The sequence below is a fragment of the Podarcis tiliguerta genome, assembly GCF_965153285.1.
Source record: "Podarcis tiliguerta genome assembly, chromosome: 2".
Classification (NCBI taxonomy): Eukaryota; Metazoa; Chordata; class Lepidosauria; order Squamata; family Lacertidae; genus Podarcis; species Podarcis tiliguerta.
Window position 1 is genome coordinate 60,995,728 of NC_139535.1, and position 20,275 is coordinate 61,016,002.

Sequence of the window (20,275 nt, forward strand, 5' to 3'; positions counted from 1 at the left end):
TTCTTCTATGTTACTTTCACTAATATATAGCTGCATTTTAGGATATGTATTGTTTCAGGAACCCTGGACCAGAAAGGTATTGAACCAAAATTCTCCCACCCTCCTCCTCCCAGTACAGCTCCAGAGATGCTGTAAAGCTGCAGATAGTCATCAGATCCTCTGAATACTAAGATGAGATCCTTGAAGAAAGGACAGTCTACAAATGTAACAAAGAAATTAAAGTATGAATGCTTTACAGCATCTTTAAAGTGAATGTCTTATGGCAGATCTTTTGATATACTGGACATATTATGCACATATAACTGTAAATCAGTCTTAAACTCTGCTTAAATTGGAGTTACGCTGGTGCGCCCGCACACACACACACACACACACACACACACACATACAGAGCTTACCATATTGCTGTGACTATACAACTGGGAGTCTGGGACATAAGTATCTAAGGTGAAATTAAACGTCACACTATGGTGAACAACTTGTTGTTGCAAGCATTGCAGCTGGCCAGATGGAACGATCCTCCCTCTCCTTCCCTCACACCCCTGACCACCCCAGAGCCAATCTGGGGTACAGAAGGGTACAGATGGGGGCAAGGGAAATTCCTTTTTTAGCAAGTGAAGGAGGGCTTACTCTGACGGACTCAATGAGGTGAATCCCGCCCCTGTTTCTTATCTGGATTTCCACTTGACCAGATCAAAAAAAGAACCTTCAGATCCCCCCCCCCCATTAAAAAACTGATTTGTACCCTTCACTGTTTATAAACTTTATGTGTATAGATATAGATATATATGTTTGGAGCCTACAATTCCCATCATCCCTGACCACTGGTTCTGTTAGCTAGGGATGATGGGAGTTGTAGTCCCAAAACAGCTGGAGGGCCAAGTTTGGCCATGCCTGGTCTAAAACAAACCATTAGAATGACACCTGGACGCACCCAAAGTCAGTATTTGTAATGGTAATGAGCATGAATAGAACAGAGGGTTAAATGTTAGCAATATATTTGCTCATTAATTGATGGGGCAATGGTTACAAAAAAATACAGGAAAAGTTTTTTGGCACATCACAAGCAACAGACTGAAGTAAATAATGGAATGTTGCGCCACCATTCTGCGAGTAACTTCAGGGAAACCTGTGATACTAAAGCACATGCAGCAACCTGCTTTTGAGCAAATTAGCTCATGCGCATGCATGATTCAATCAATAAGCTGCGACTTTTATCAATTAATAGTAAGATAATAAATGATAACAACAATAAAAGTTCCTTTTTATTAGTTTTAGATGAGTGAAAATGGGGAATTTGTAACAGATGGTCTAAGCAAAGTCACAACTTTAGCATTGTTTGCTCCCAAACCCCAAGGAATGGACAATTACAGACACTTCTGTGGGATAAAGCACATTTCAAATTTCAGCAAATGAAACTGGATGAGCAGTAGAAAACAGAGGTCTGTTGTGCATAAACTTGGGATAAACTACAGTGCCCAGCTTTGCCCTCTCTGGAACATGAGGAAGAGGAGGTCCTTCTCTTTTTCAGGTACAGTATGTCCAGCCAGGTTTTTGCTCAGCCTCACTGGTAAGTGGTAGCCCTAGGAAACACCCGTTGCCAAGTATAGGCTGGGTCTGCCATCCATTTGATTGCCTTTATGAAGTGTGTGTATTTGGTGCTGGGCTCTAGATGGAGTTCCCTTTGGATATTCAGCTTCCCCCATGTGATTAGAATCACATGAGGGAGTGACGGGATGTGGCCCATCAGAGGTGTCTTTGCTGCCAGCTCAGCTACCCTGCATACCTTGGAAGGCCAATGCCAACTGGGCAGCAGGAAGACTTCCTGAATGGCTTATAAACCTGCACAACCAGATGTGCCACTGTTATTGCCATTATCCCCACATTGCAGATTTAGGGAGGCGAGGGGCAAAGCTGTGGGAACTGTAGCTTGTCTAACGAAACCATGCTAAATGGAGGTACAGAACAAGATCCACTTGTGCAATGGGACTTCTCCCCTTGGTCCATGCTAAACCTGTTCCGTGGCTTCCCCAAACTCTGCAGAGCAGATTTAGGGGGTAGGGAAAGGTCCCGTTGCACCAGCGAACCTTGTTCCATGCATCCAGTAACTTAGCTTGGTGAACTCAGCCACAATGCTACACCAGCTCAGCCAATGGATATGAATGGCATGCATTACTTAACTGTGAGCATCCAATTATTTGTATCGCTCAAGAGTAGCCTTCCTCAACCTCATACCTTCCAGGTGTTTTGGACTACAATTCCCATCAATCCCAGCAAGTTTAGCTGCGCTGGCCAGAGCTGATGGGAGTTGTTGTCCAAAACATCTGGAGAGCACTAGGTTGGAGTGCTACAAATAGACACATCTATAGATAGTTAAGAGAAGGGTGAAATCCCATTCTTATGAAGTCCTTTCACCAGGGAAGATAGTTGCTCCACACCACAGAGTTATTTTTCCCAGGTGACAGCTGGATCCATGTCACTTGTTGCCTGCTTTGTCTTCTCTGGAGATGGATCTTGGTGGCTGGATCTCTCTGCACTGTGGTGGATCCCGTAGCCAAAGTAAATTAGGAAGCCTACAGAACATAAGAGGACAAGGTGAACCAACAATGCTCCAGACAGACCCTCCCCCTCACAAATATATCCGTATTAGAGAAAGCTCCTTCATTTGAAATCACATCAGGACATTTAGCTCAGGTTAGCCAACTTGGTGCCCTACGGATGCTTTGGACTACAACTCCCACCAGCCCCACCAGCATGGGCAATGCCAGGGGATTATGGGAGTTGTAGTCTACAAAGTCTGGAAGGCACCCTGTTGGCTACCCCTGATTTAGCCTATAGATGAAATGCTCTTCTGTAACTGTCATATTCTAGGCACAAATTCCTTCACCAACTCATTCACACATACATGGATTTAATTTGATTTCTCTTAGTTACTCTGCGCTTGCTGACTGACTTGCCTTGTTGAACATCTGAACTGTCTCTGTTGAAAAACACTGTATTTGAGGCAATGCAGTGTGATGTGAAAGCTCTGTCTCTAGAATTAGATCAATGGTGGACCATTTAAACACATCAGTTTTATTTAATTTACATACCCTGCTGCCTTGCTCCACCTCAGGTGTGGTACAGTGCTGATACTGCAGTCATCAAGTGACCACCAGGTATGCATGAACCAATTCCATGAGAAGGAGCAAAATATTAGAAAATGCAATGGTTGGTTCAGCAGCTAGACCAGCATCTTTGCTGCTGTGCTGCCTAATCCTGGCAAAGGAAGGAAGACCAGGGGGTCCAAACACACCCACCGTGGTGGTCAGGGCACTGCCAAACCTGATGCCTATCTTGTATTAGTCCTGATAAGAGCTAGGTAGCTCTGCCTTATAATAATTTCAGATGACACTTACTTTCCAAATCATTATTATTTCCTGAAGTTCCCTGAATTGTGGCACATTTCTTAAAGGCTTACCAATAGCCATCCACACCATGTACCGAAGCCAGGTGTCACCGCTGAGTTGGACCATTAGGTAGCTATTGACCAGGACACTGAGGATGGGCAAGAATGGCTGACAGGGAACCTAAACGAGTGCAGAGATAATTTGAGATTAGACATGAACGTTAGAAAAAGAATATTATTCCCTGTTATGGCCCTTGGTAACTCTGAGAGAGCATGCAGGGAGAAAAGTACTCCCACACCTGGAGTGCTGTGCCCAGTTTACCACAATTTAAGGAGCATATTGGCAAGCTGGCGTGCACACACACACAATACACAGGCTGCATTGGGAAGAGGAGGACAATGAGGAGCAGATAAACAGCCCTCAGGTCAGAAGCAAAGGTGGTAAGAAGTGGATCTCACCCCACACAGAAAACCCCCTGTTGACAGGTATTTCTCTACGCACCCTTATAGTGCAATCCTATGTGTTGAGTTACTCCCAGGTAGATGCATGCTTCCCGTGAACATTCACAACACGTCAAACATAGTCATGGGGCTTGCTAGGCAGTGTCAATGATGAAGTCTCTTCCTTACCGTGAAGTCTGCTGTCTTCTGGCTGTGCGGCTGCCTCCAGATGATTAGGGACACCACCAGAATCCCCAGGAAGAGGAGAACAAGGCAGGTGACACACCAGGCACCTCCAGATAACAAACATGGCAGTCCTGCTGTGCTCAGCACACACGTGATGCAGACTAGGACAGCTGGAGAGAAAATGGACTCTGAAAACCATGCTGTGAGGAAGCAGGGGGCATCTTCCTGGAACAAAAGACCACCCCATGCACCACAACAAGTGCACTGGAAGAGAACTAATCAAAAAGGCAAGGCTCAGTTGACCGGATAATGTTATGAACCGGTTATTTGTGCTTATTTCAAGTGAGGTCTGTAATAACTAAGCAGGGCGATTCTTTATAGTTAACAGCTCCTTGCTTGGTTTCACCCTGCTCCCTTAACTTAAAGACCTCATTTCTTATTTTTCTTTCAATTTCCACATCAGTTTGCGATTTCTTTTGTTACACCCTCATGAAAGTTCACCTGCATTTTTCAGTGAGAATTTTCTTCTGATAGTACCACCTTTTTAAATGCAAAGTTGCCTCATATACACATTTTTTTACAAAGCACATTTTCCTAATATTTATATTTTCCATTACCTAATGCATTGATGTATACATTGCTTGGTCATTGCATAACTTGTATACACTGCAAAATTCAAAGAAGTGCAAATTTTTACAGCGGCCAGGTATCATTTCCCAAAGCCTGAATCAGGCAAGTTTGCCTGTAAATGCAAACTGCATTTTCGCTCCCCAACTGATGCTCCAATACTCACCAATGACAAGCACAGAATGGGACACTAGTGTGGAGGAGCTGTGGTTCGGGATCATCTGAGGATGGATGAGGAGGTCCACCCAAGGTATTCTGCTTGGACCTTTCTTTTCTGGTGGGCCAAGGGAGCTGGGATCAGGTTGGTACCTGCAAAGCAAGTTAAACATCAACGAACACATCAGTTAGTATCTGCCTTTTGTCCAGATTGCTTTGTCAGTGGAATCTGCAGCATGGCTGACGGTAGAAGTGGTCTTGGCAGTGCAAGGTTTCCAAGAATGTCCAGCTCAAAGAAAGCCTCAGAGAAAGTAAAGATGACATTCACTCACATGCAACAAGATTCTGAACAAAGAGATGCCAGACTGTGCCTTGCGATTGAATGATCTCTTTTATGATGAATTGTTCTTTCTTCTTTTATCATTTACTTGTGCGTGTGGTTGAGAATTCCAAAGGCTGTTCCCAGTGATATCTTACTAGTTTCAAGGAGATAATTGCTACAAAGCAGACTAAACAGCTGCTAAATAATTGCATCACTGTCGGTATGGCAAGGGCCTGCCCTGGCTGTTTAAAATGTGTAAAATAGAAGTTAGTCTAGCATAGTTTGAAATTCTACCCAGCCAATTTTGATTTCCCTTGCATTTCATCAGGGTTAGCCTGTTGGAGATCTCATGCCAGTGGTGAGTGCAGACAGATAATGGAAAGAGCCACAGACATGTATTCTAGATTAACTAATCTGGAATAAAGACTGCCCTGCTTCCATTTTCTCCATAGCTACCTCAGAAGCCAGCTCCAGAAGCCAGCTCCACAATAGGTGGAGAGTCTTTTTTTTTTAAAGTAAAACAGACCAATGAAGCTACTTCTCTGGAATGACATTTATATTACATGGGATGTTGTCATGATGAGCACTGCATATCTGCATCAGAGAGAAATAAATAACGAACAACTCATTACCTGAGGAGAAGAACACAGACAGCTACTAGTGTGTAGGCCAGCAGTGTCCCAATGGACATCATATCAATCAAGGCCCTCAGATCAAAAAGGAAAGCCATTAAACCTGTGAGAAGAAGGAAGAGGGCCTGTAAAAAACACCACCAAATATTTTCTGCTAATTCTTGTAGCCTTGTAGATGAAGATATGGTCTCCTGCAGAAACCCAGCGAGCCTCCCACCCGTCAAGGAGAGTACAGGTCCTCCTTTCAATGAGGGTGTCAGGAACTGGGCAGAGGAGGAATGGTGGAGACTGCCTCACCATCCTGACCCTCCCAGGGAGGAAGAAGAGGAAGACAGTATATAGATTTACAACAGTGGTTTCTGGGAGGTCACAGCTTAGAGGTAGATGAGGGGGAAAGTTGGGAAATAATGGGAGAGGAGAAGGAGGCACAATCGGAACAGCAGCTGGCTGACACGGTGTCATTAGAAAGCATCCCAGCCCCTCCCTCCCAGAACCCGGCGAGCCTTAAAAGTAGGAGAGCAACAAGCTCAAAGACAGAGGGCACGTAGCAGCACCCGTAGAAGTGACGAATGAGGAAGTGGGGGAGACGGGGAGTGGGGATTTACTCGGGACATCACCACTATCCAAGAGGCTGGGTTCTATAGCCTCTCTCTGTAAATACTGAATAAAAAAGGACAGTAAGAAACTTTTCCTTGTCTTTATACTTCCTGGGCAACCAGCTGGGAGCCGCTGACAGCATCCTGACAGAGGGGCAATTTACATAATCTTGTTTAGGGGGGAAAAGAGAAAAAGAAAAGACATCTATCCATAGCGACTTTTTTGTCAGCTATAGCATTTCATCAAGCTAAATGTGGAAGGTACACCTAAGTGGTCTCTCATGTGTCCAGTTTGGCACTCCACTGCAATCTCCTTGAAACTGAGATATGAGGTTATAACATGGAGCATTTAAATGATTGCTTTACCTTGTCCACATTCAATCCAAGACAATATTAGAAAGGAACCACAAAAATGGCTCAATGGATTCATTCTTCATGAGGATAAGGGCTCCATGGCTGGAGTCTCTTTCTGTTTCTCTCTAATATATAAAATTATAAGGAAGTCACAGACAAGTGGCACTGCGAACTTCAGTGTGATGAGCTGCCAGACCATCAGGCAGGCAGGTGGAGCAAGAAAGGAGAAGAGAGGAGGAGGGATCCAGAGGACAGATATGCAGGGCAAGGAGAGAAGGACGGAACCAGAGGATGGCGATGCAGGCAGGTGAGCAGGAGACAGCCAAGGCAAGGTGAGGAAGAGGGACCCAGAGGATGAAGATGTGATCAAGGAGAGGCGAGGAATTATGCCTGGGGTGGATGGGAGTTGTTTAGGTACAGCGGCAGGAGAAGATGGCCAAGTGGGAAGGGAGGAGGAAGGGGTTGAGGTGGGAGGGTTGGTGGGTTGTGGGAATAGATAATGCTGGTGAGCAAAGCAAGCAGGGGAACAGGCCCTAGTCGTTAATGAAAAGCTTGCATTTTACAAGCATATGGAGATACACCTTGGAATCCATCTGATTCTGGCATGGGGAAGGTCAAGGAACTCTTGCAGTCTAACATTCAGTCCCACAGGCTGACCTGCTCTTGTGTTGAAATGCTAGCCTAATGTCCCGTTTCCAGACATTTTTTTTAAAGCAACTAGTATTGCTTTCAAGCAGGGAAAACCAACATGGTGCCTTCCAGATGTTTATTGACTCCAAATCCCATCATCCCTGACAATTGACCACGGTGAATGGTGCTGATGGGAATTGGAGTCCAACAACATCTGGGGGACACAATGTTGACCATACTTGCTTCGGATTATGTGTGCACCCAAATATGACCCAGCAGGGGTCTTCTTAGGTTCCTTATTTCATATTTAAACTAGATCAAGTCCAAAGTAGGATTCTTAGTCCATTGTCTACTGGCAGGTTCATTCTGAGGTCTAGTCAATGTTAGAGCCTTTTCCCATGCATACCTGCAACAGCTCCAGACACCAGAGTTGCAATCACTGGGCTCTGTCGGCTGCTCACTTTGGCCAAAGATTGAAAGAGGAGTCCATCCCTGGCCATAGCAAACAAAATCCGTGGCATCGGGAACATAGAACCTAGCAAGCTACACAAGAAGGCAGAGAAAGTGAAGAAAATTCTCAAGATCATAGCCTCTTCTTCCTTTTCTTTACCTGACTCTTGTACAACAAGATGTAAAGAGACCTTGCATTACACACAATAAAGCAGACCTTTATCAAGCATAGAGAACAAATTTCCAGGATCTACCTGGTGCTTCAGTCGAAATGAGTCTTAAAACTATTAATTGCTATTAGTAAAGTGGTGTAGATCTGTAGATCCTGAAGTCAAAGCAATGCCTTAGGAGTTCATTGTACCCCAAAGCTCCATCTCTGCTCATGAGTGAAATCACGTTTGCACCTTGGTAGCTGGTGCACAAAACATAGAATCATAGAATCATAGAATCATAGAGTTGGAAGAGACCACAAGGGCCATCGAGTCCAACCCCCTGCCAAGCAGGAAACACCATCAGAGCACTCCTGACATATGGTTGTCAAGCCTCTGCTTAAAGACCTCCAAAGAAGGAGACTCCACCACACTCCTTGGCAGCAAATTCCACTGTCGAACAGCTCTTACTGTCAGGAAGTTCTTCCTAATTTTTAGGTGGAATCTTCTTTCTTGTAGTTTGGATCCATTGCTCCGTGTCCGCTTCTCTGGAGCAGCAGAAAACAACCTGTCTCCCTCCTTTATGTGACATCCTTTTAGATATTTGAACATGGCTATCATATCACCCCTTAACCTCCTCTTCTCCAGGCTAAACATGCCCAGCTCCCTTAGCCGTTCCTCATAAGGCATCATTTCCAGGCCTTTGACCATTTTGGTTGCCCTCCTCTGGACACGTTCCAGTTTGTCAGTGTCCTTCTTGAACTGTGGTGCCCAGAACTGGACACAGTACTCCAGGTGAGGTCTGACCAGAGCAGAATACAGTGGCACTATTACTTCCCTTGATTTAGATGCTATACTCCTATTGATGCAGCCCAGAATTGCATTGGCTTTTTTAGCTGCCGCGTCACACTGTTGGCTCATGTCAAGTTTGTGGTCAACCAAGACTCCTAGATCCTTTTCACATGTACTGCTCTCAAGCCAGGTGTCACCCATCTTGTATTTGTGCCTCTCATTTTTTTTGCCCAAGTGCAATACTTTACATTTCTCCCTGTTAAAATTCATCTTGTTTGTTTTTGCCCAGTTCTCTAATCTGTCAGGGTCGTTTTGACACAAAGAGATGTTATGATTATCATAATCATAAAACGGAAATCTTTATGACCCAGAGGACCAGAGCTTTGTAGAAAGAGGATCCAAGGGCAGACATGATAGTAGAGTTTTATGAAATTATGAATTATAGAGAGAGAGAAAATGAGAGAGGGAAGATTACTGTGTTTTCCCCTTATAATACTAGAGTGTGGGGTCAGCTAATTACATTGATCCAAAAGGTACAAAAGGTACCATTAATTTATAAAACTTACTGCCGCAGAATACAGTGACAGCCCTGGAAGTGAATTAGATGACTTCATAGAACACCAGTCTATCAAGGTCAATTAGTATCATGTTAGATAAACAGAACCTCTAAATATCACTAATTGGGGAGCAAACAGTGGGGAAGAGGGGTGTTGCTTCTATGCTCTGTATGTGGGCTTCCTGGAAGTATCTCTCTGGCCTCTGCTGGAAACAGACTGTTGAGCTAGATGGACCCTTGGTCTGATCCAGCAATGTTCTTCTTATGTCCTTAAAATGCAAGCATGGGGGAAATTGCACATCCTGTCCTTACCTGGTGGTCAGAGCACAGAGGGACCCCACAGCCACAGCATATTTGGCCATGCTCCATCCATTGTATTCGAAAGCCACTGGCAGAGGGCTCATGGTGTCCAAAAGGTGGTAAGGCATCATCAGGGTCAAGGCAGCTGAAACACCGGAATAGGCTAAGAAGCAGATGAGCAGAGAGAGAACAATTCCCATTGGGATGGCTTTTGTGGGGTTCTTTACTTCTTCCCCTGATAAACATGAAAACAAGAAGTCACACCATTCTGAAATCCACACATTGTCTCGTATGGTTACCCTGTCACTATAGAGATTAAGCAAAGATTTACATGGTGCTCCGGTTATTCCAAAAGGATTGCCTATGGGTTTCTGTTCCAACAACAGCAATGCCTAAGTCACAACACATTCCACTCCTCTTAGGAGGGGAATTGGACACAGGAGAGCTTTAACAACAAATGGCTCCCTTGTGAGGTGAATAGATATTTTATCCTTTTTTATTAGCTGCCGGATGGGGTTATCAATCATGGACATTTTGTAATTGTCTTCTTTCTTGCTTACCTGTAGTCGCAATGCAGTCAAACCCAATGAAAGCATAGAAGCAGGTAGCAGCTCCAGCTAAGGTCCCACTGAAGCCATAGGGCATGAACCCTCCAGCCCCAAAGTCCCAAGTTCCATTGTCAGATTGGTTCCTGTCAAGGAAGGTGACATAAAGGAAGTCAATGTCAGAAGGATCTGATTGGATATAGTTGGTAGACAAGTACAGCAAAGGAGGCAGGAAAATGGTAGGTGGGCATGGATCCGTCCTACCATTAGGCAAAGTCAGGTAGCTGTTTGGGGATTTCATGAAAGGACAGCAAATAGATATTTAAATAATTTGTAACCGCTGTAGAAATATAACACGGGAGGCCTGTGTTTACTGCAGCCCAAGAGCTTGTGTAGCCATTCTCTTACCTAAATCTGAGGGCAGCAGTCATTATCAGATCATTCTTGCTCATCTTCCAATTCTTCAGGTCCCCTTTGATGAATCCACTGATTATAATGAATAGAAGGACAAGCACATTGACAGCTGTGAAGACTTTATTCACTGTGGTGGATTCTTTTACCCCAACTGAGAGGAGACCTAAGGAGTTAATGGATACAATGTCTCATTGCTTAGGCCTCACAACTATTATGGATGGAGGCCTGAGGCAGTGTCCTTTGCAAAGTACAGTAGATACGAGCAATTGCTGGTACCATATGGAAAATCTGAGAGCAGGGGTGTTTCCCAGCCTTACCTGAACTTACCAAGAATTGAATATTGGACCTTCTGCATGGAAAGAAGAAGAGAAGAGTTTTGGATTTGACATCCCACTTTATCACTACCTGAAGGAGTCTCAAAGCGGCTAATATTCTCCTTTCCCTTCCTCCCCCACAACAAACACTCTGTGAGGTGAGTGGGGCTGAGAGACTTCAAAGAAGTGTGACTGGCCCAAGGTCACCCAGCAGCTGCATGCAGAGGAGCGGAGACGCAAACCCGGTTCACCAGATTACGAGTCTACCACTCTTAACCACTACACCACACTGGCTCCACAAAGCCAGTCCTTTACTACTGAACTTTGCATGAAGAAGGTCCCATGTTCAATTCTTGGCAAGCTCAGGTAAGGCTGAGTAAGACCCTAGCTTGAAACCATGGAGAACTGTTAAAGAACAAGTGGCAAGTCCAGCAGAAACAAGAAAGACAGCAACAGAGTAAATGCAAAAGACCTGTCATTAGGGATGGGCGAATAGGCCAGTTTTGGTTTCTCTCAGTTTCTCATTTTTTCAATCTTAAATTCAGTTTGCCACGTTCCCGCAAGTTTGCATATGTCTTTTAAGAAGAAATTCTCAGGAAAATTAATAAGCATTTCTGTGAGAATTTTTCCTACTATAAACATTTTTATATGCAATTTTACCTTTTTGCAAGGCAATTTCCCCATATATAATGCATCTTGGATGTTATTGTCATTCATGCGTATGCATTTATACACACACTTTGTTCTTCACATTACTTGGCTGGAAAACCGCACTGCAAAATTTGGATGAGTGTGAATTTCAAAGGATTGCTGTGCTCATGAATGGCTTCAGAACGCGCAAATTGGGTATTATTTCAGAATTGGGCTTATTGTTTCTGAAAATGTGAATTAGGTAAGCCAAATGCAAACCAAAGTTAATTTCTCCTCCAACCCTACTGTGGGTGACAATTACAGGGTTTGGAAACTATACTGAGATGCTAGTATTATTCAAAACCAATTTGTCAGAGTTGCATTAAGTCCATGGAGGGAAGGGAAAAACTCATTGCATGTATAAAATTTAATGGGCAATCTCCAATAAAATTGGTGCAGGGTGGGTTTCAAGGATGCTTACAATAGTAAAAAAAAAAAAAATCAGTACAAACATACCTGTCAATAGGACAATGAGGCAAACAGCAAAGATATCAGGATATTCAGCTAGTCCCGGAGAGGTCATGGCCATATGGGTGCTGAAAAAGGTGCCGATCCGTTTGCCCAGGAGCTCATCAAAAGTAGCACTCCATGCTCTGGCTACACTGGAGGTACCTGTAGAGAATCAGCCAGTTTAAAGATAGCACTACCAAATATTGGTGCAGTACATCAAACCTTAAAAATGAGGGATATTGCAGGGCCCTGGGTGCTGTTCTATGTACGCAGGTATAAAGTATCAGATTTTCAAGGCTTATAGACCTCTGATGGTCCATGCGAAACAGCAGCATTCTCAGGTATAAGATGTCCATTGTGTACTATGAAGCTGTGCCCTTTTAGCACTCTCTTTCAAAGGAAGTATGTCAGCCTTAAACTGCTGTGTGGGCAGCACATACATTATATATGACACTACAAAGAGCATGTCTTTCTTCTGGCCTCCGTGCTCGCCCATTTCACCCCTTGGCTGCATAATTCTTTATCCTCATTCTGTCTTTTCATCTCAGCTTATGGGGGGGCAGTTTTTACGCTCATCCTGCTTTTATAGGGAACACTGCATTTTTGACAGTCCCGACGACACATCACCTATGTTATGCCAAATAAGAAGTACAAAATAAAAAGCTTAAGTGTGCTATCACTCAACCCACTTTTTGCAAATTGGGAATGATGCACCCACCATGATTTGAACTTGTGGTGGAAACTCTCCTATCATATAAGATTCCCATGGACAGATCCCTTAGAAGTCAAATGAGCAGCAACTTTTAGCTATCAGACATTGATAGGATTTTTTTTTTATCATTCAAAACATTTCTATACTGATCTTCATTGGATCAGGGCAGGTTACAAAATGTGCCAGATAATATGTGTCTTAAATGACCACATTATTTGCAGTAAAAAAACCACCTCTGCACGAGAGATGTCCTGTCACTGTATCACATTGGAGGGTGGTCATGTTAAATAAGTGTATTCTGACCTATTCTCCTCTACTGACATTTTGCATTCGCATATGGATTCTTCATGGTTTTGTGCTAATCATTATTTCAAATGAATAAATGACTGGCTGCCAACGATTGGTAGTGGAAGTTCTCGTGCCCTTCACATCGCTGGAAAACTGCAGACTAAATACACCGAGGCCCAAAAGAAATAGGGGATCATTTCTTGACAGGAGATGCAGCATTTGTTTCCATCCACACTGTGTGTAGTCTGGGGGTTGCATTCAACATTGTGCTTAGGTGAACAGTCCGTCAGTGCAAGGATTTCTCCTTCTGCAGCAGAACGTTCTCTGGTTCTCTCCCCTGAATTTGTTCTGCGGGTTCTCCCAAGCCTCCAGAGAAGATCTGGGGATAGTGTGGGGGCACACATCCCCTTGCCCTAGCACTAATCCTTGCACTAACAGAAAAAGTTAGTTGAATGCCACCCAAGTTTTCCAATGATGAGAAGGGCATGAGTGGATGTGGTTGTCGGAACCATTCACATGAAGCTGCCTTAGACCCTTCTCTTGACTGTCAACAGTGCTCCAGGGATTAAGAATGGGACCTTTCACAGCCTTACTGGAAATACCAGAGTCTGAACCTGGAATCTTTTGCATGCATAACACATGCTCTGAGCTACAAATTCAACTCACATCAACTTTTTTAAAAAAAGTTCTGCCTGCCTAGTTATTATTTCTTAGGCCCATCTCTTTGGCTTATCAATGAAACCACACGGTAGATGTCAAAACACAGAAGCCCAAAACTTGTTTATACCAATTATATAGGAGAGCAGCAGGTTCCAACCAGTGACGAATGCCCACAGCTCTCCTACTGTTACATAGCTGTAGAGATAAGCTGATCCGGTCAAAGGCACCCGGGCTCCAAACTCAGCATAACACAGTCCTGCCAGGATGGACACCAGAGCAGCAATCAGAAAGGAAATGATGATACTGGGGCCCGCGCTGGTCTTGGCTACTTCCCCTGCCAAGAGATACACCCCTGCCCCCAAAGTACTGCCCACACCCAGAGCCACTAAGTCCGAGGTGGAAAGGCAGCGACGCAAGTTCGATTCTCTACAGGCACCGGCTGTTATTCTTTTTCTACGGGAAACCATTTGATAGAAGGAGAGCACGGAATCCGAGACCGACATCTGAAAAAGAAAGAATCCAGAGAGATCATAAACACTGGTGCGACTATAAAAAGAGTAACAACATCAGCAAACCTTCCTGCCTCGGCTGTGGTTTGGACTGGATGACCTTTGAGGTCCATGAGAATGAAATAGCAAGCATAATATCCCTCCAGCAACCATATTCTTCACTGTCTAAAATGCAACACTCTTCAATGGCTGAAACTCTTTCTTCAGAGAAACGGCGCTATCATGAGTTAACGGCATTATCATCAGCGGTTCAGTTCAGACCATCACAGGGTGACTTTTCCCCAATGATATTAACTAACATGCAACTAGTTCAAGGACTAGCCGGTCACCCATAGTCTTCAATAGCAAAATGGTTTTGATTCATGATCTATACAGACATTGAATGATTGATTCCCTGTGCACTTAGACTGAAACATGACTTTTCTTGTGGTGGAAAGGAAAGGAGGAGGGGGAAATTACTCTGAACCCACAAAACTAGAGCGGATTTATCTGCTCTACTTCCAGCTCTACATCCCTGAAACAGTAGAACTCTGTAGGTAATCCTTCATACAGTTCAGAGTCCAATGGGACAAACTTCCTGGGAATTAAGTTTTCTTAAGTACAATCTAAACATATTTCAGCTTTTGGAGATCCCTGGCTATGGCTTTCAGACTAAAGCTCTTCCCACAACACTTGCCACCTTCCAAGAGGCTGTTCCTCTGCAAATCTGATAATCTGCTGCTTATAGCCTTTCTGAGAGTCTGGAGGCTGACAACAAAGCAATTCACTATGAAATTATTTGCAGTCATATGAAAAGGTTAGTTGTTCACATGGCTTGCATATTCCTTAGGGTTTAGAGTAGGGACAACTGATCCTGTGCCCTCCAGATGTTGGACTCCAGCTTGCACCGTCCATGGCATTGGTCATATCTTCTAGGGCTGATGGGAGGTTGCAAATTGGCAGGACAACTCATTCTCTGTTGCAGATTGGCAGGACAACTCATTACTCCTGAAAATCACTGGTTTGGTATATGAGCAGGCTCCAGGGCCAATCCACAATGCAGAGCACTAACCACTATACGATCACGGCTGCTCCAGAGCCAATTCAAAACATTTTTCTGGCCAAGACGAAGGACAAGATGGCACCCTCACCATTCCATGCACAGAAGCCAATTGGGCTGGCTTCTTTCATTACTGAATTTTATTTCTGTAATGGCTAGTTCTGAGAGTTTGGGACAGGCCAACATTTGTCTTCCAACGCAAGAGGACAACCAGGAGGAACACCTAAGGAGCGGCAGTCACTGTCCCCCAGCATGTGTTGCCTGAGGTGGTTGGCGTACTCTAACAGAAGAGCTGGCACATAACTGGGGACTGGATCCACTGAAGAGGAGAAATCAAATGAGATGAGACATGGTGCTGACCATATACATCCTTCATATATTACACACCACAGATTCTGCCTAATGTGCCAGAGACTCAGAACAGACGTGAGTTTTGAGTTAGATAACATAACTGGTGGCCAGCCTAGAAAGAAAGGTGAACGGGTGGGACGACAGAGGCCAATGGAGTCTCAAAGGTAATCCACAGTTACAAAGCACCCACAGAGAAAAGTCTGGGAAGAAATGTCCCCAGAACACACATTTGCCTCCTGGGACATAACATTCTAACAGTGAACTTCAGACTGTTCCGCATTGTAATGCATCTGTGAGGGAAAGTTCTTCAGCTTGCAGAATTCTGAACGTGGTTGTTTCAAAGCTGATTGCAGAGGGAGGAGAGCCGAGGGAAGTCCATTTGTATGACACTGGATGTCTCTTGGTAAAAATTGTTTCTCTAACACTGTTCCTTAAACATATTGCTGTGGTATGCAATTTTAAATAAAAAGAATATAAACTGTAAGGCAGCTCATGTCTTTCTTCTTCTTATTTTTATAAATATTTTTATTAATTTTTACAATTAAACAAAACCATCACATTAAAGTAAAAATAAAAACATAAAATGAGAAATTCCAAACAACTGTATTCGCATAGTATTAAATCCAAGTTTTGGGATTACTCAGATCCCTCAACTTCCCTCTACTCCAGGCTTCCTCAACCTCAGCCCTCCAGATGTTTTTGGCTACAACTCCCATGATCCCTGGCTAGCAGTGGTCAGGGATAATGGGAACTGTAGTCTCAAAAACATCTGGAGGACGAGGTTGAGGAAGCCTGCTCTACTCCCTCCCCTGGTTCCTTTGTATTGTCTTAATTTATGCATGTCAATAACATCTTTATCTTTGATTATCTCCAAATTTAAATATTCTCCATAATCTTACAAGTGTTTTAAAAATCCCACTAATGTATTAACTTCCTTACAATGCTTTTGTACATAAGCAATAAACATTTTCCATTCTTTTTTATATTTGTTATGGTCTTGATTTCTAAGTTTCCCAGTTAATCTGGCCATTTCAGCATACTCCATTAGTTTGATTAGGGCAGCTCATGTCTCTATGTTGTTCTTCCTGTCTCCTCTGTCAGATATTAAGTCTGGCTGTCCATGAAATGTCCATTGGCTATGGCCCCATGGGCTGGCTGTGCACTGCATCCTAACCCTCCTGGGATTCCAGCTTAATTTGGAAACTGCCTAAAATCATTTCGTAGCTGGCCCTTGCAGTTTACTATCATTTTCCGTTCATGCATTCCTTTCTTTAGCCCCCCCCCCCATCCCAATTTTGATGTGCATTATTATTCAGCTAACAGGTGTAACTGGCAAATCTGTAAAGCAATGCACAAACTTCTCTTAGTATGTGAAACTAAAATGACAAGGAAGCATTTTCACCGTAGATTATAACACAGCACCAACCAGGTGTTGCTTTTAAATCAACAAAATCATGCACTTACACTCATGTCATTAATTTACAATATCATTCACTTACCCTTCTCAGGATTTCCCTTTTCAAAACGTGCTTCTTCAGTACTCACTGTCGCTTGTTTTGGCTCTCAATGAATCGTTCTCCTCTCTCGGAGGACACCTCAGTCCTACTCCAGCCCTTTTCCCAGTTCCTATGTTCAGGTTTTTTTCTCCTCACATTTGTCACACTTTTGAAAATTGTGCTTTTTCACACTTTTTGCACTTTTGCAGGGCAAAATTGAATTGCAAAAGCATGACTTGCCTCTTGGACCGCACCCAGGCCCCAGTTTGTAAACTAATCTACTTACTTTTGCTCTTTTTCCAGACACTTGCACCAGCTCCATGCTAAGAGTCAGAAATGCAGGGAGGGAGGCAAATCCAGAGTCACTGTGTAGGTTTGTTTCTGCCTCATTTGAATGTATTTCATAAGATGTGGAGCCCAACCTTCTTTCTCTCCAACCACCCACCTCTGCCCTCCTCTCCCCACTTTGGTCATGGGGAACCTATGCAGATTTCTACCCCATCCCAGTTTCCAAATCACTCCTGCGGCTGCATGCAAATTCAAAGTGGCTCAGTGCTCTGCTGGAAAGCTTTAATTGACATTTGAGGATTGCCCAGGCTGGCGGGACATAGGGGCTCCCATCCCTTTTGCACAAATTTGTCCTCTCTCCATCTTCTTTTCTCTCCACCTCAGCTCCCTTTGGCAAATAGAGTGTGAGGCCTTTGAGAATGTGAATGGAAGCATTTGGCAGGATACATGCACGGAGTGAAGTTGAAGCATTAAGCAAAATAGGATCAAGTACATTTTAAAAAGGAGGAAAGGGCATTGGGGTAGGGATGGGCCAATCTGCCATTTTTATTTTTCCAGTTTCTTATTTTCCTAATCTTTTTCGTATCAGTTCGATGTTGTTGTTGTTGTTCTTGTTTTTAAACGCCCTTATCTGGCACTTCAAAGTTCATGTCACTCAGAGTAACAACAACAATTCTGGTATTTCAAAATAGTGGCCTTTGCCCACTTGGTAAGTTTTGGATATATCTTGGTAGGCTTTCTATATATCGATCAGGATACATTTCTAAGGGTGAAGAACCACATGTTATTTTTGTTGCAGTTACTTTGAAGTTTCCCATTTTGCTTTCCACAAAATGAAAGGCTGCCTGCTTTGGAAATGCTTACCAGATAATGACCCCTGCTGGCACCTACCCATGTAGAATGAGCAAACATATCTCATCACATGACTGGATACACCTGATGACTGTCTTCCCATATGATTGTACGATGTGTGCATCCCCCAGATGAAGGGCAGTATGTGGCTGAAAGATCAGAGGTGTTCAATGGGGCTCCTCACTAATACATTTTAGGATTGTAGCCTTGACTGGTCTTTCATCAGGACCCCAGGGTTCTTGAATCAAACTCTAAGGAATACTATTTTAAACTGAAAGGTGTTTGTTTGCGAGTATAGCTGTAATTGCTGTAGCATAACAGTTGTTCTGACTTTCAGCATATTATGTTTGGTGGCCAAGCTGTGGTAGAATGCTGTTAATAAGGCACAGCTTTGAGGCCAATATTTTGTTTTGCTTTCTAGAGGGCAGTCTGAAAACGTGTGCAGTTATTCACAAAGCACTGATTGTCTTGCGCATTCATCTCACACAAGTCCCCCCATCACACAGCAGATTATGTCAACAAATATGAGTATCACCCCAGCCAATGAAAGGGTGTAACTTGCAAGCAAAAAGAAACTGCGGAACACCTTGTGAAACTGCATCAGAGTTAACCAACGTGTTGGCCTCGCAAAAGGGGGAGACAATGCTTTGCAAGTGATTTTACAAGTGATGATTTCTTTATCAGTGTAAATGCATGCTAAGTTTTAATTTGGGGTGAGATGACCTCAGCCGTTAGAAACAGGTAACCATGATGAAAATGGTTGCAGAAAATGGTCCCCAAAGGCAAAAAGAAATGACATGTATAAAGAAGCATTACAGTCTCCCAGACAGATACAGTGGTACCTTGGTTCCTGAACAGCTTAGTTGTCGAACAAATTGGCTCCCAAATGATGGAAACCTGGAAGTGAGTATTCTGGTTTGCAAATGTTTTTCAGAAGCCGAACATCTGACACCGCTTCCGCAGCTTCTGATTGTGTCCAGGAAGCTCCTGCATCCAATCAGAAGCCGTGCCTTGGTTTCCGAACGATTTTGGGAGTCGAATGGACTAAGTTTGAGAACCAAGGTACCACTGTATTGACTGGAAAATATGGGTCATTTGCTCTTCCCACCTCGACCAGCAGGTTGCAGAGTTGCCTTACCTAATAATCTACAGAAAGGATTCATTTGTAGTTTTCATTGAAAAAGCACTTTGAGGCTTTCTGAAAACTGCAGTCCTGCAGAGTCCAAAAATGCGCGCGCACACATTTTTGTTATTTCATTGCTTGTTATGTAAGTCACTTTAAGACACTTCAGTGTAAAACAAACAAGAACCACCACCATGTAAATATAATAAATAATAATAAACTGTCTTGTGCTGTCTGCTTCGATCCTATAAACAATATCACCATTATATGAAAGCCTTTCCTGTTGTTCTGTTAGAATAACTAGAAAGGCAATTCAAGGTGAATTCTGGAACATTTGAACCTTGGTCAAAAAGGCTACATTACCATTTACTTGGGAATGATCACATCTGAATCCCCTGGAATCCATTGGTGCTTATTCACCGAGTAATCATGCATAAGATCAGGCTGCGTGACTCCTGGACCCTGTTGCCAAAATGCACTGGCAAAAATAGTGTGAAGTATGAAAGAATACTGATACAGTCAGGCCTTTTTGACTTTTTGGAAATGTCTAGAGTGATGGTAAGGGAATCGTGTCTCTGGACTCCATTAGAGCAAGTCTGGGCAGCTGTTTGGGGGCTAGTGAGCATGCCTGGGTGTCTCTGGCAAGAGCTTGTGTTGCAGCTGCTACGCAAAGTGAAGCAAAGGCAAGTGGTGCCTGCAATATGTCATCTTGACAGAGATCTGCTTGAGTTTCCTGTTCCAGGGTTCGGTGCTTGGACTATTCGTGATGAATAGGGTTATCACCCGCGCCAGCACTCATGTTCAACTGGTTTAACAAAAGCCACCCTGAAAAGCACAGAGGGGAGCTTTTCCCAGTTAGTAGGCTATAAGCATGAAATGGCTGCCTTTCGCACTGAAAAGGGCCTTGAAGTTTGCAGATCCCAGTGTTCAGAAAACAGAGTACAAGCATATGCTATATGAGACTT

The 20,275-nt window shown here is 43.6% G+C and overlaps 1 protein-coding gene across 8 annotated transcripts; it reads right to left on the reverse strand.

Moving 5' to 3' along the window:
- Positions 1–1,240: 1,240 nt before the first annotated feature.
- LOC310672452 (cationic amino acid transporter 2-like) lies at positions 1,241–17,478 on the reverse strand. Of its 8 annotated transcripts, none has more exons than XM_083429608.1 (13): positions 15,742–15,788; positions 14,029–14,155; positions 13,780–13,908; positions 11,999–12,154; positions 10,533–10,701; positions 10,140–10,270; positions 9,592–9,814; positions 7,739–7,875; positions 5,753–5,855; positions 4,809–4,951; positions 4,019–4,185; positions 3,461–3,569; positions 1,241–2,573 (listed from the first exon to the last, which is right to left on the reverse strand). In XM_083429608.1, exons 1-13 carry the CDS (start codon positions 15,778–15,780, stop codon positions 2,446–2,448), a joined length of 1,761 nt encoding a protein of 586 aa, XP_083285734.1. In that variant the 5' UTR covers positions 15,781–15,788; the 3' UTR covers positions 1,241–2,445. The 8 variants fall into 8 exon arrangements, with proteins under 8 accessions (XP_083285734.1, XP_083285733.1, XP_083285736.1 ...); XM_083429607.1 differs by having other exon boundaries at positions 14,020–14,155; XM_083429610.1 differs by lacking the exon at positions 15,742–15,788 and adding an exon at positions 17,334–17,478 and having other exon boundaries at positions 13,780–14,155.
- Between the last annotated feature and the right edge of the window lie 2,797 nt (positions 17,479–20,275).

Excerpts from the sequence above, each read along its gene's own strand:
- LOC310672452 (XM_083429603.1), bottom strand. The coding sequence starts at position 15,780 with ATGTGTGTTCTGGGGACATTTCTTCCCAGACTTTTCTCT. Across the intron at positions 10,271-10,532 it reads ACTGCTGCCCTCAGATTTAG|GAACCAATCTGACAATGGAA; the intron begins GTAAGAGAATGG and ends CTTCCTTGACAG. Across the intron at positions 3,570-4,018 it reads AGAAGACAGCAGACTTCACG|GTTCCCTGTCAGCCATTCTT; the intron begins GTAAGGAAGAGA and ends GCACTCGTTTAG.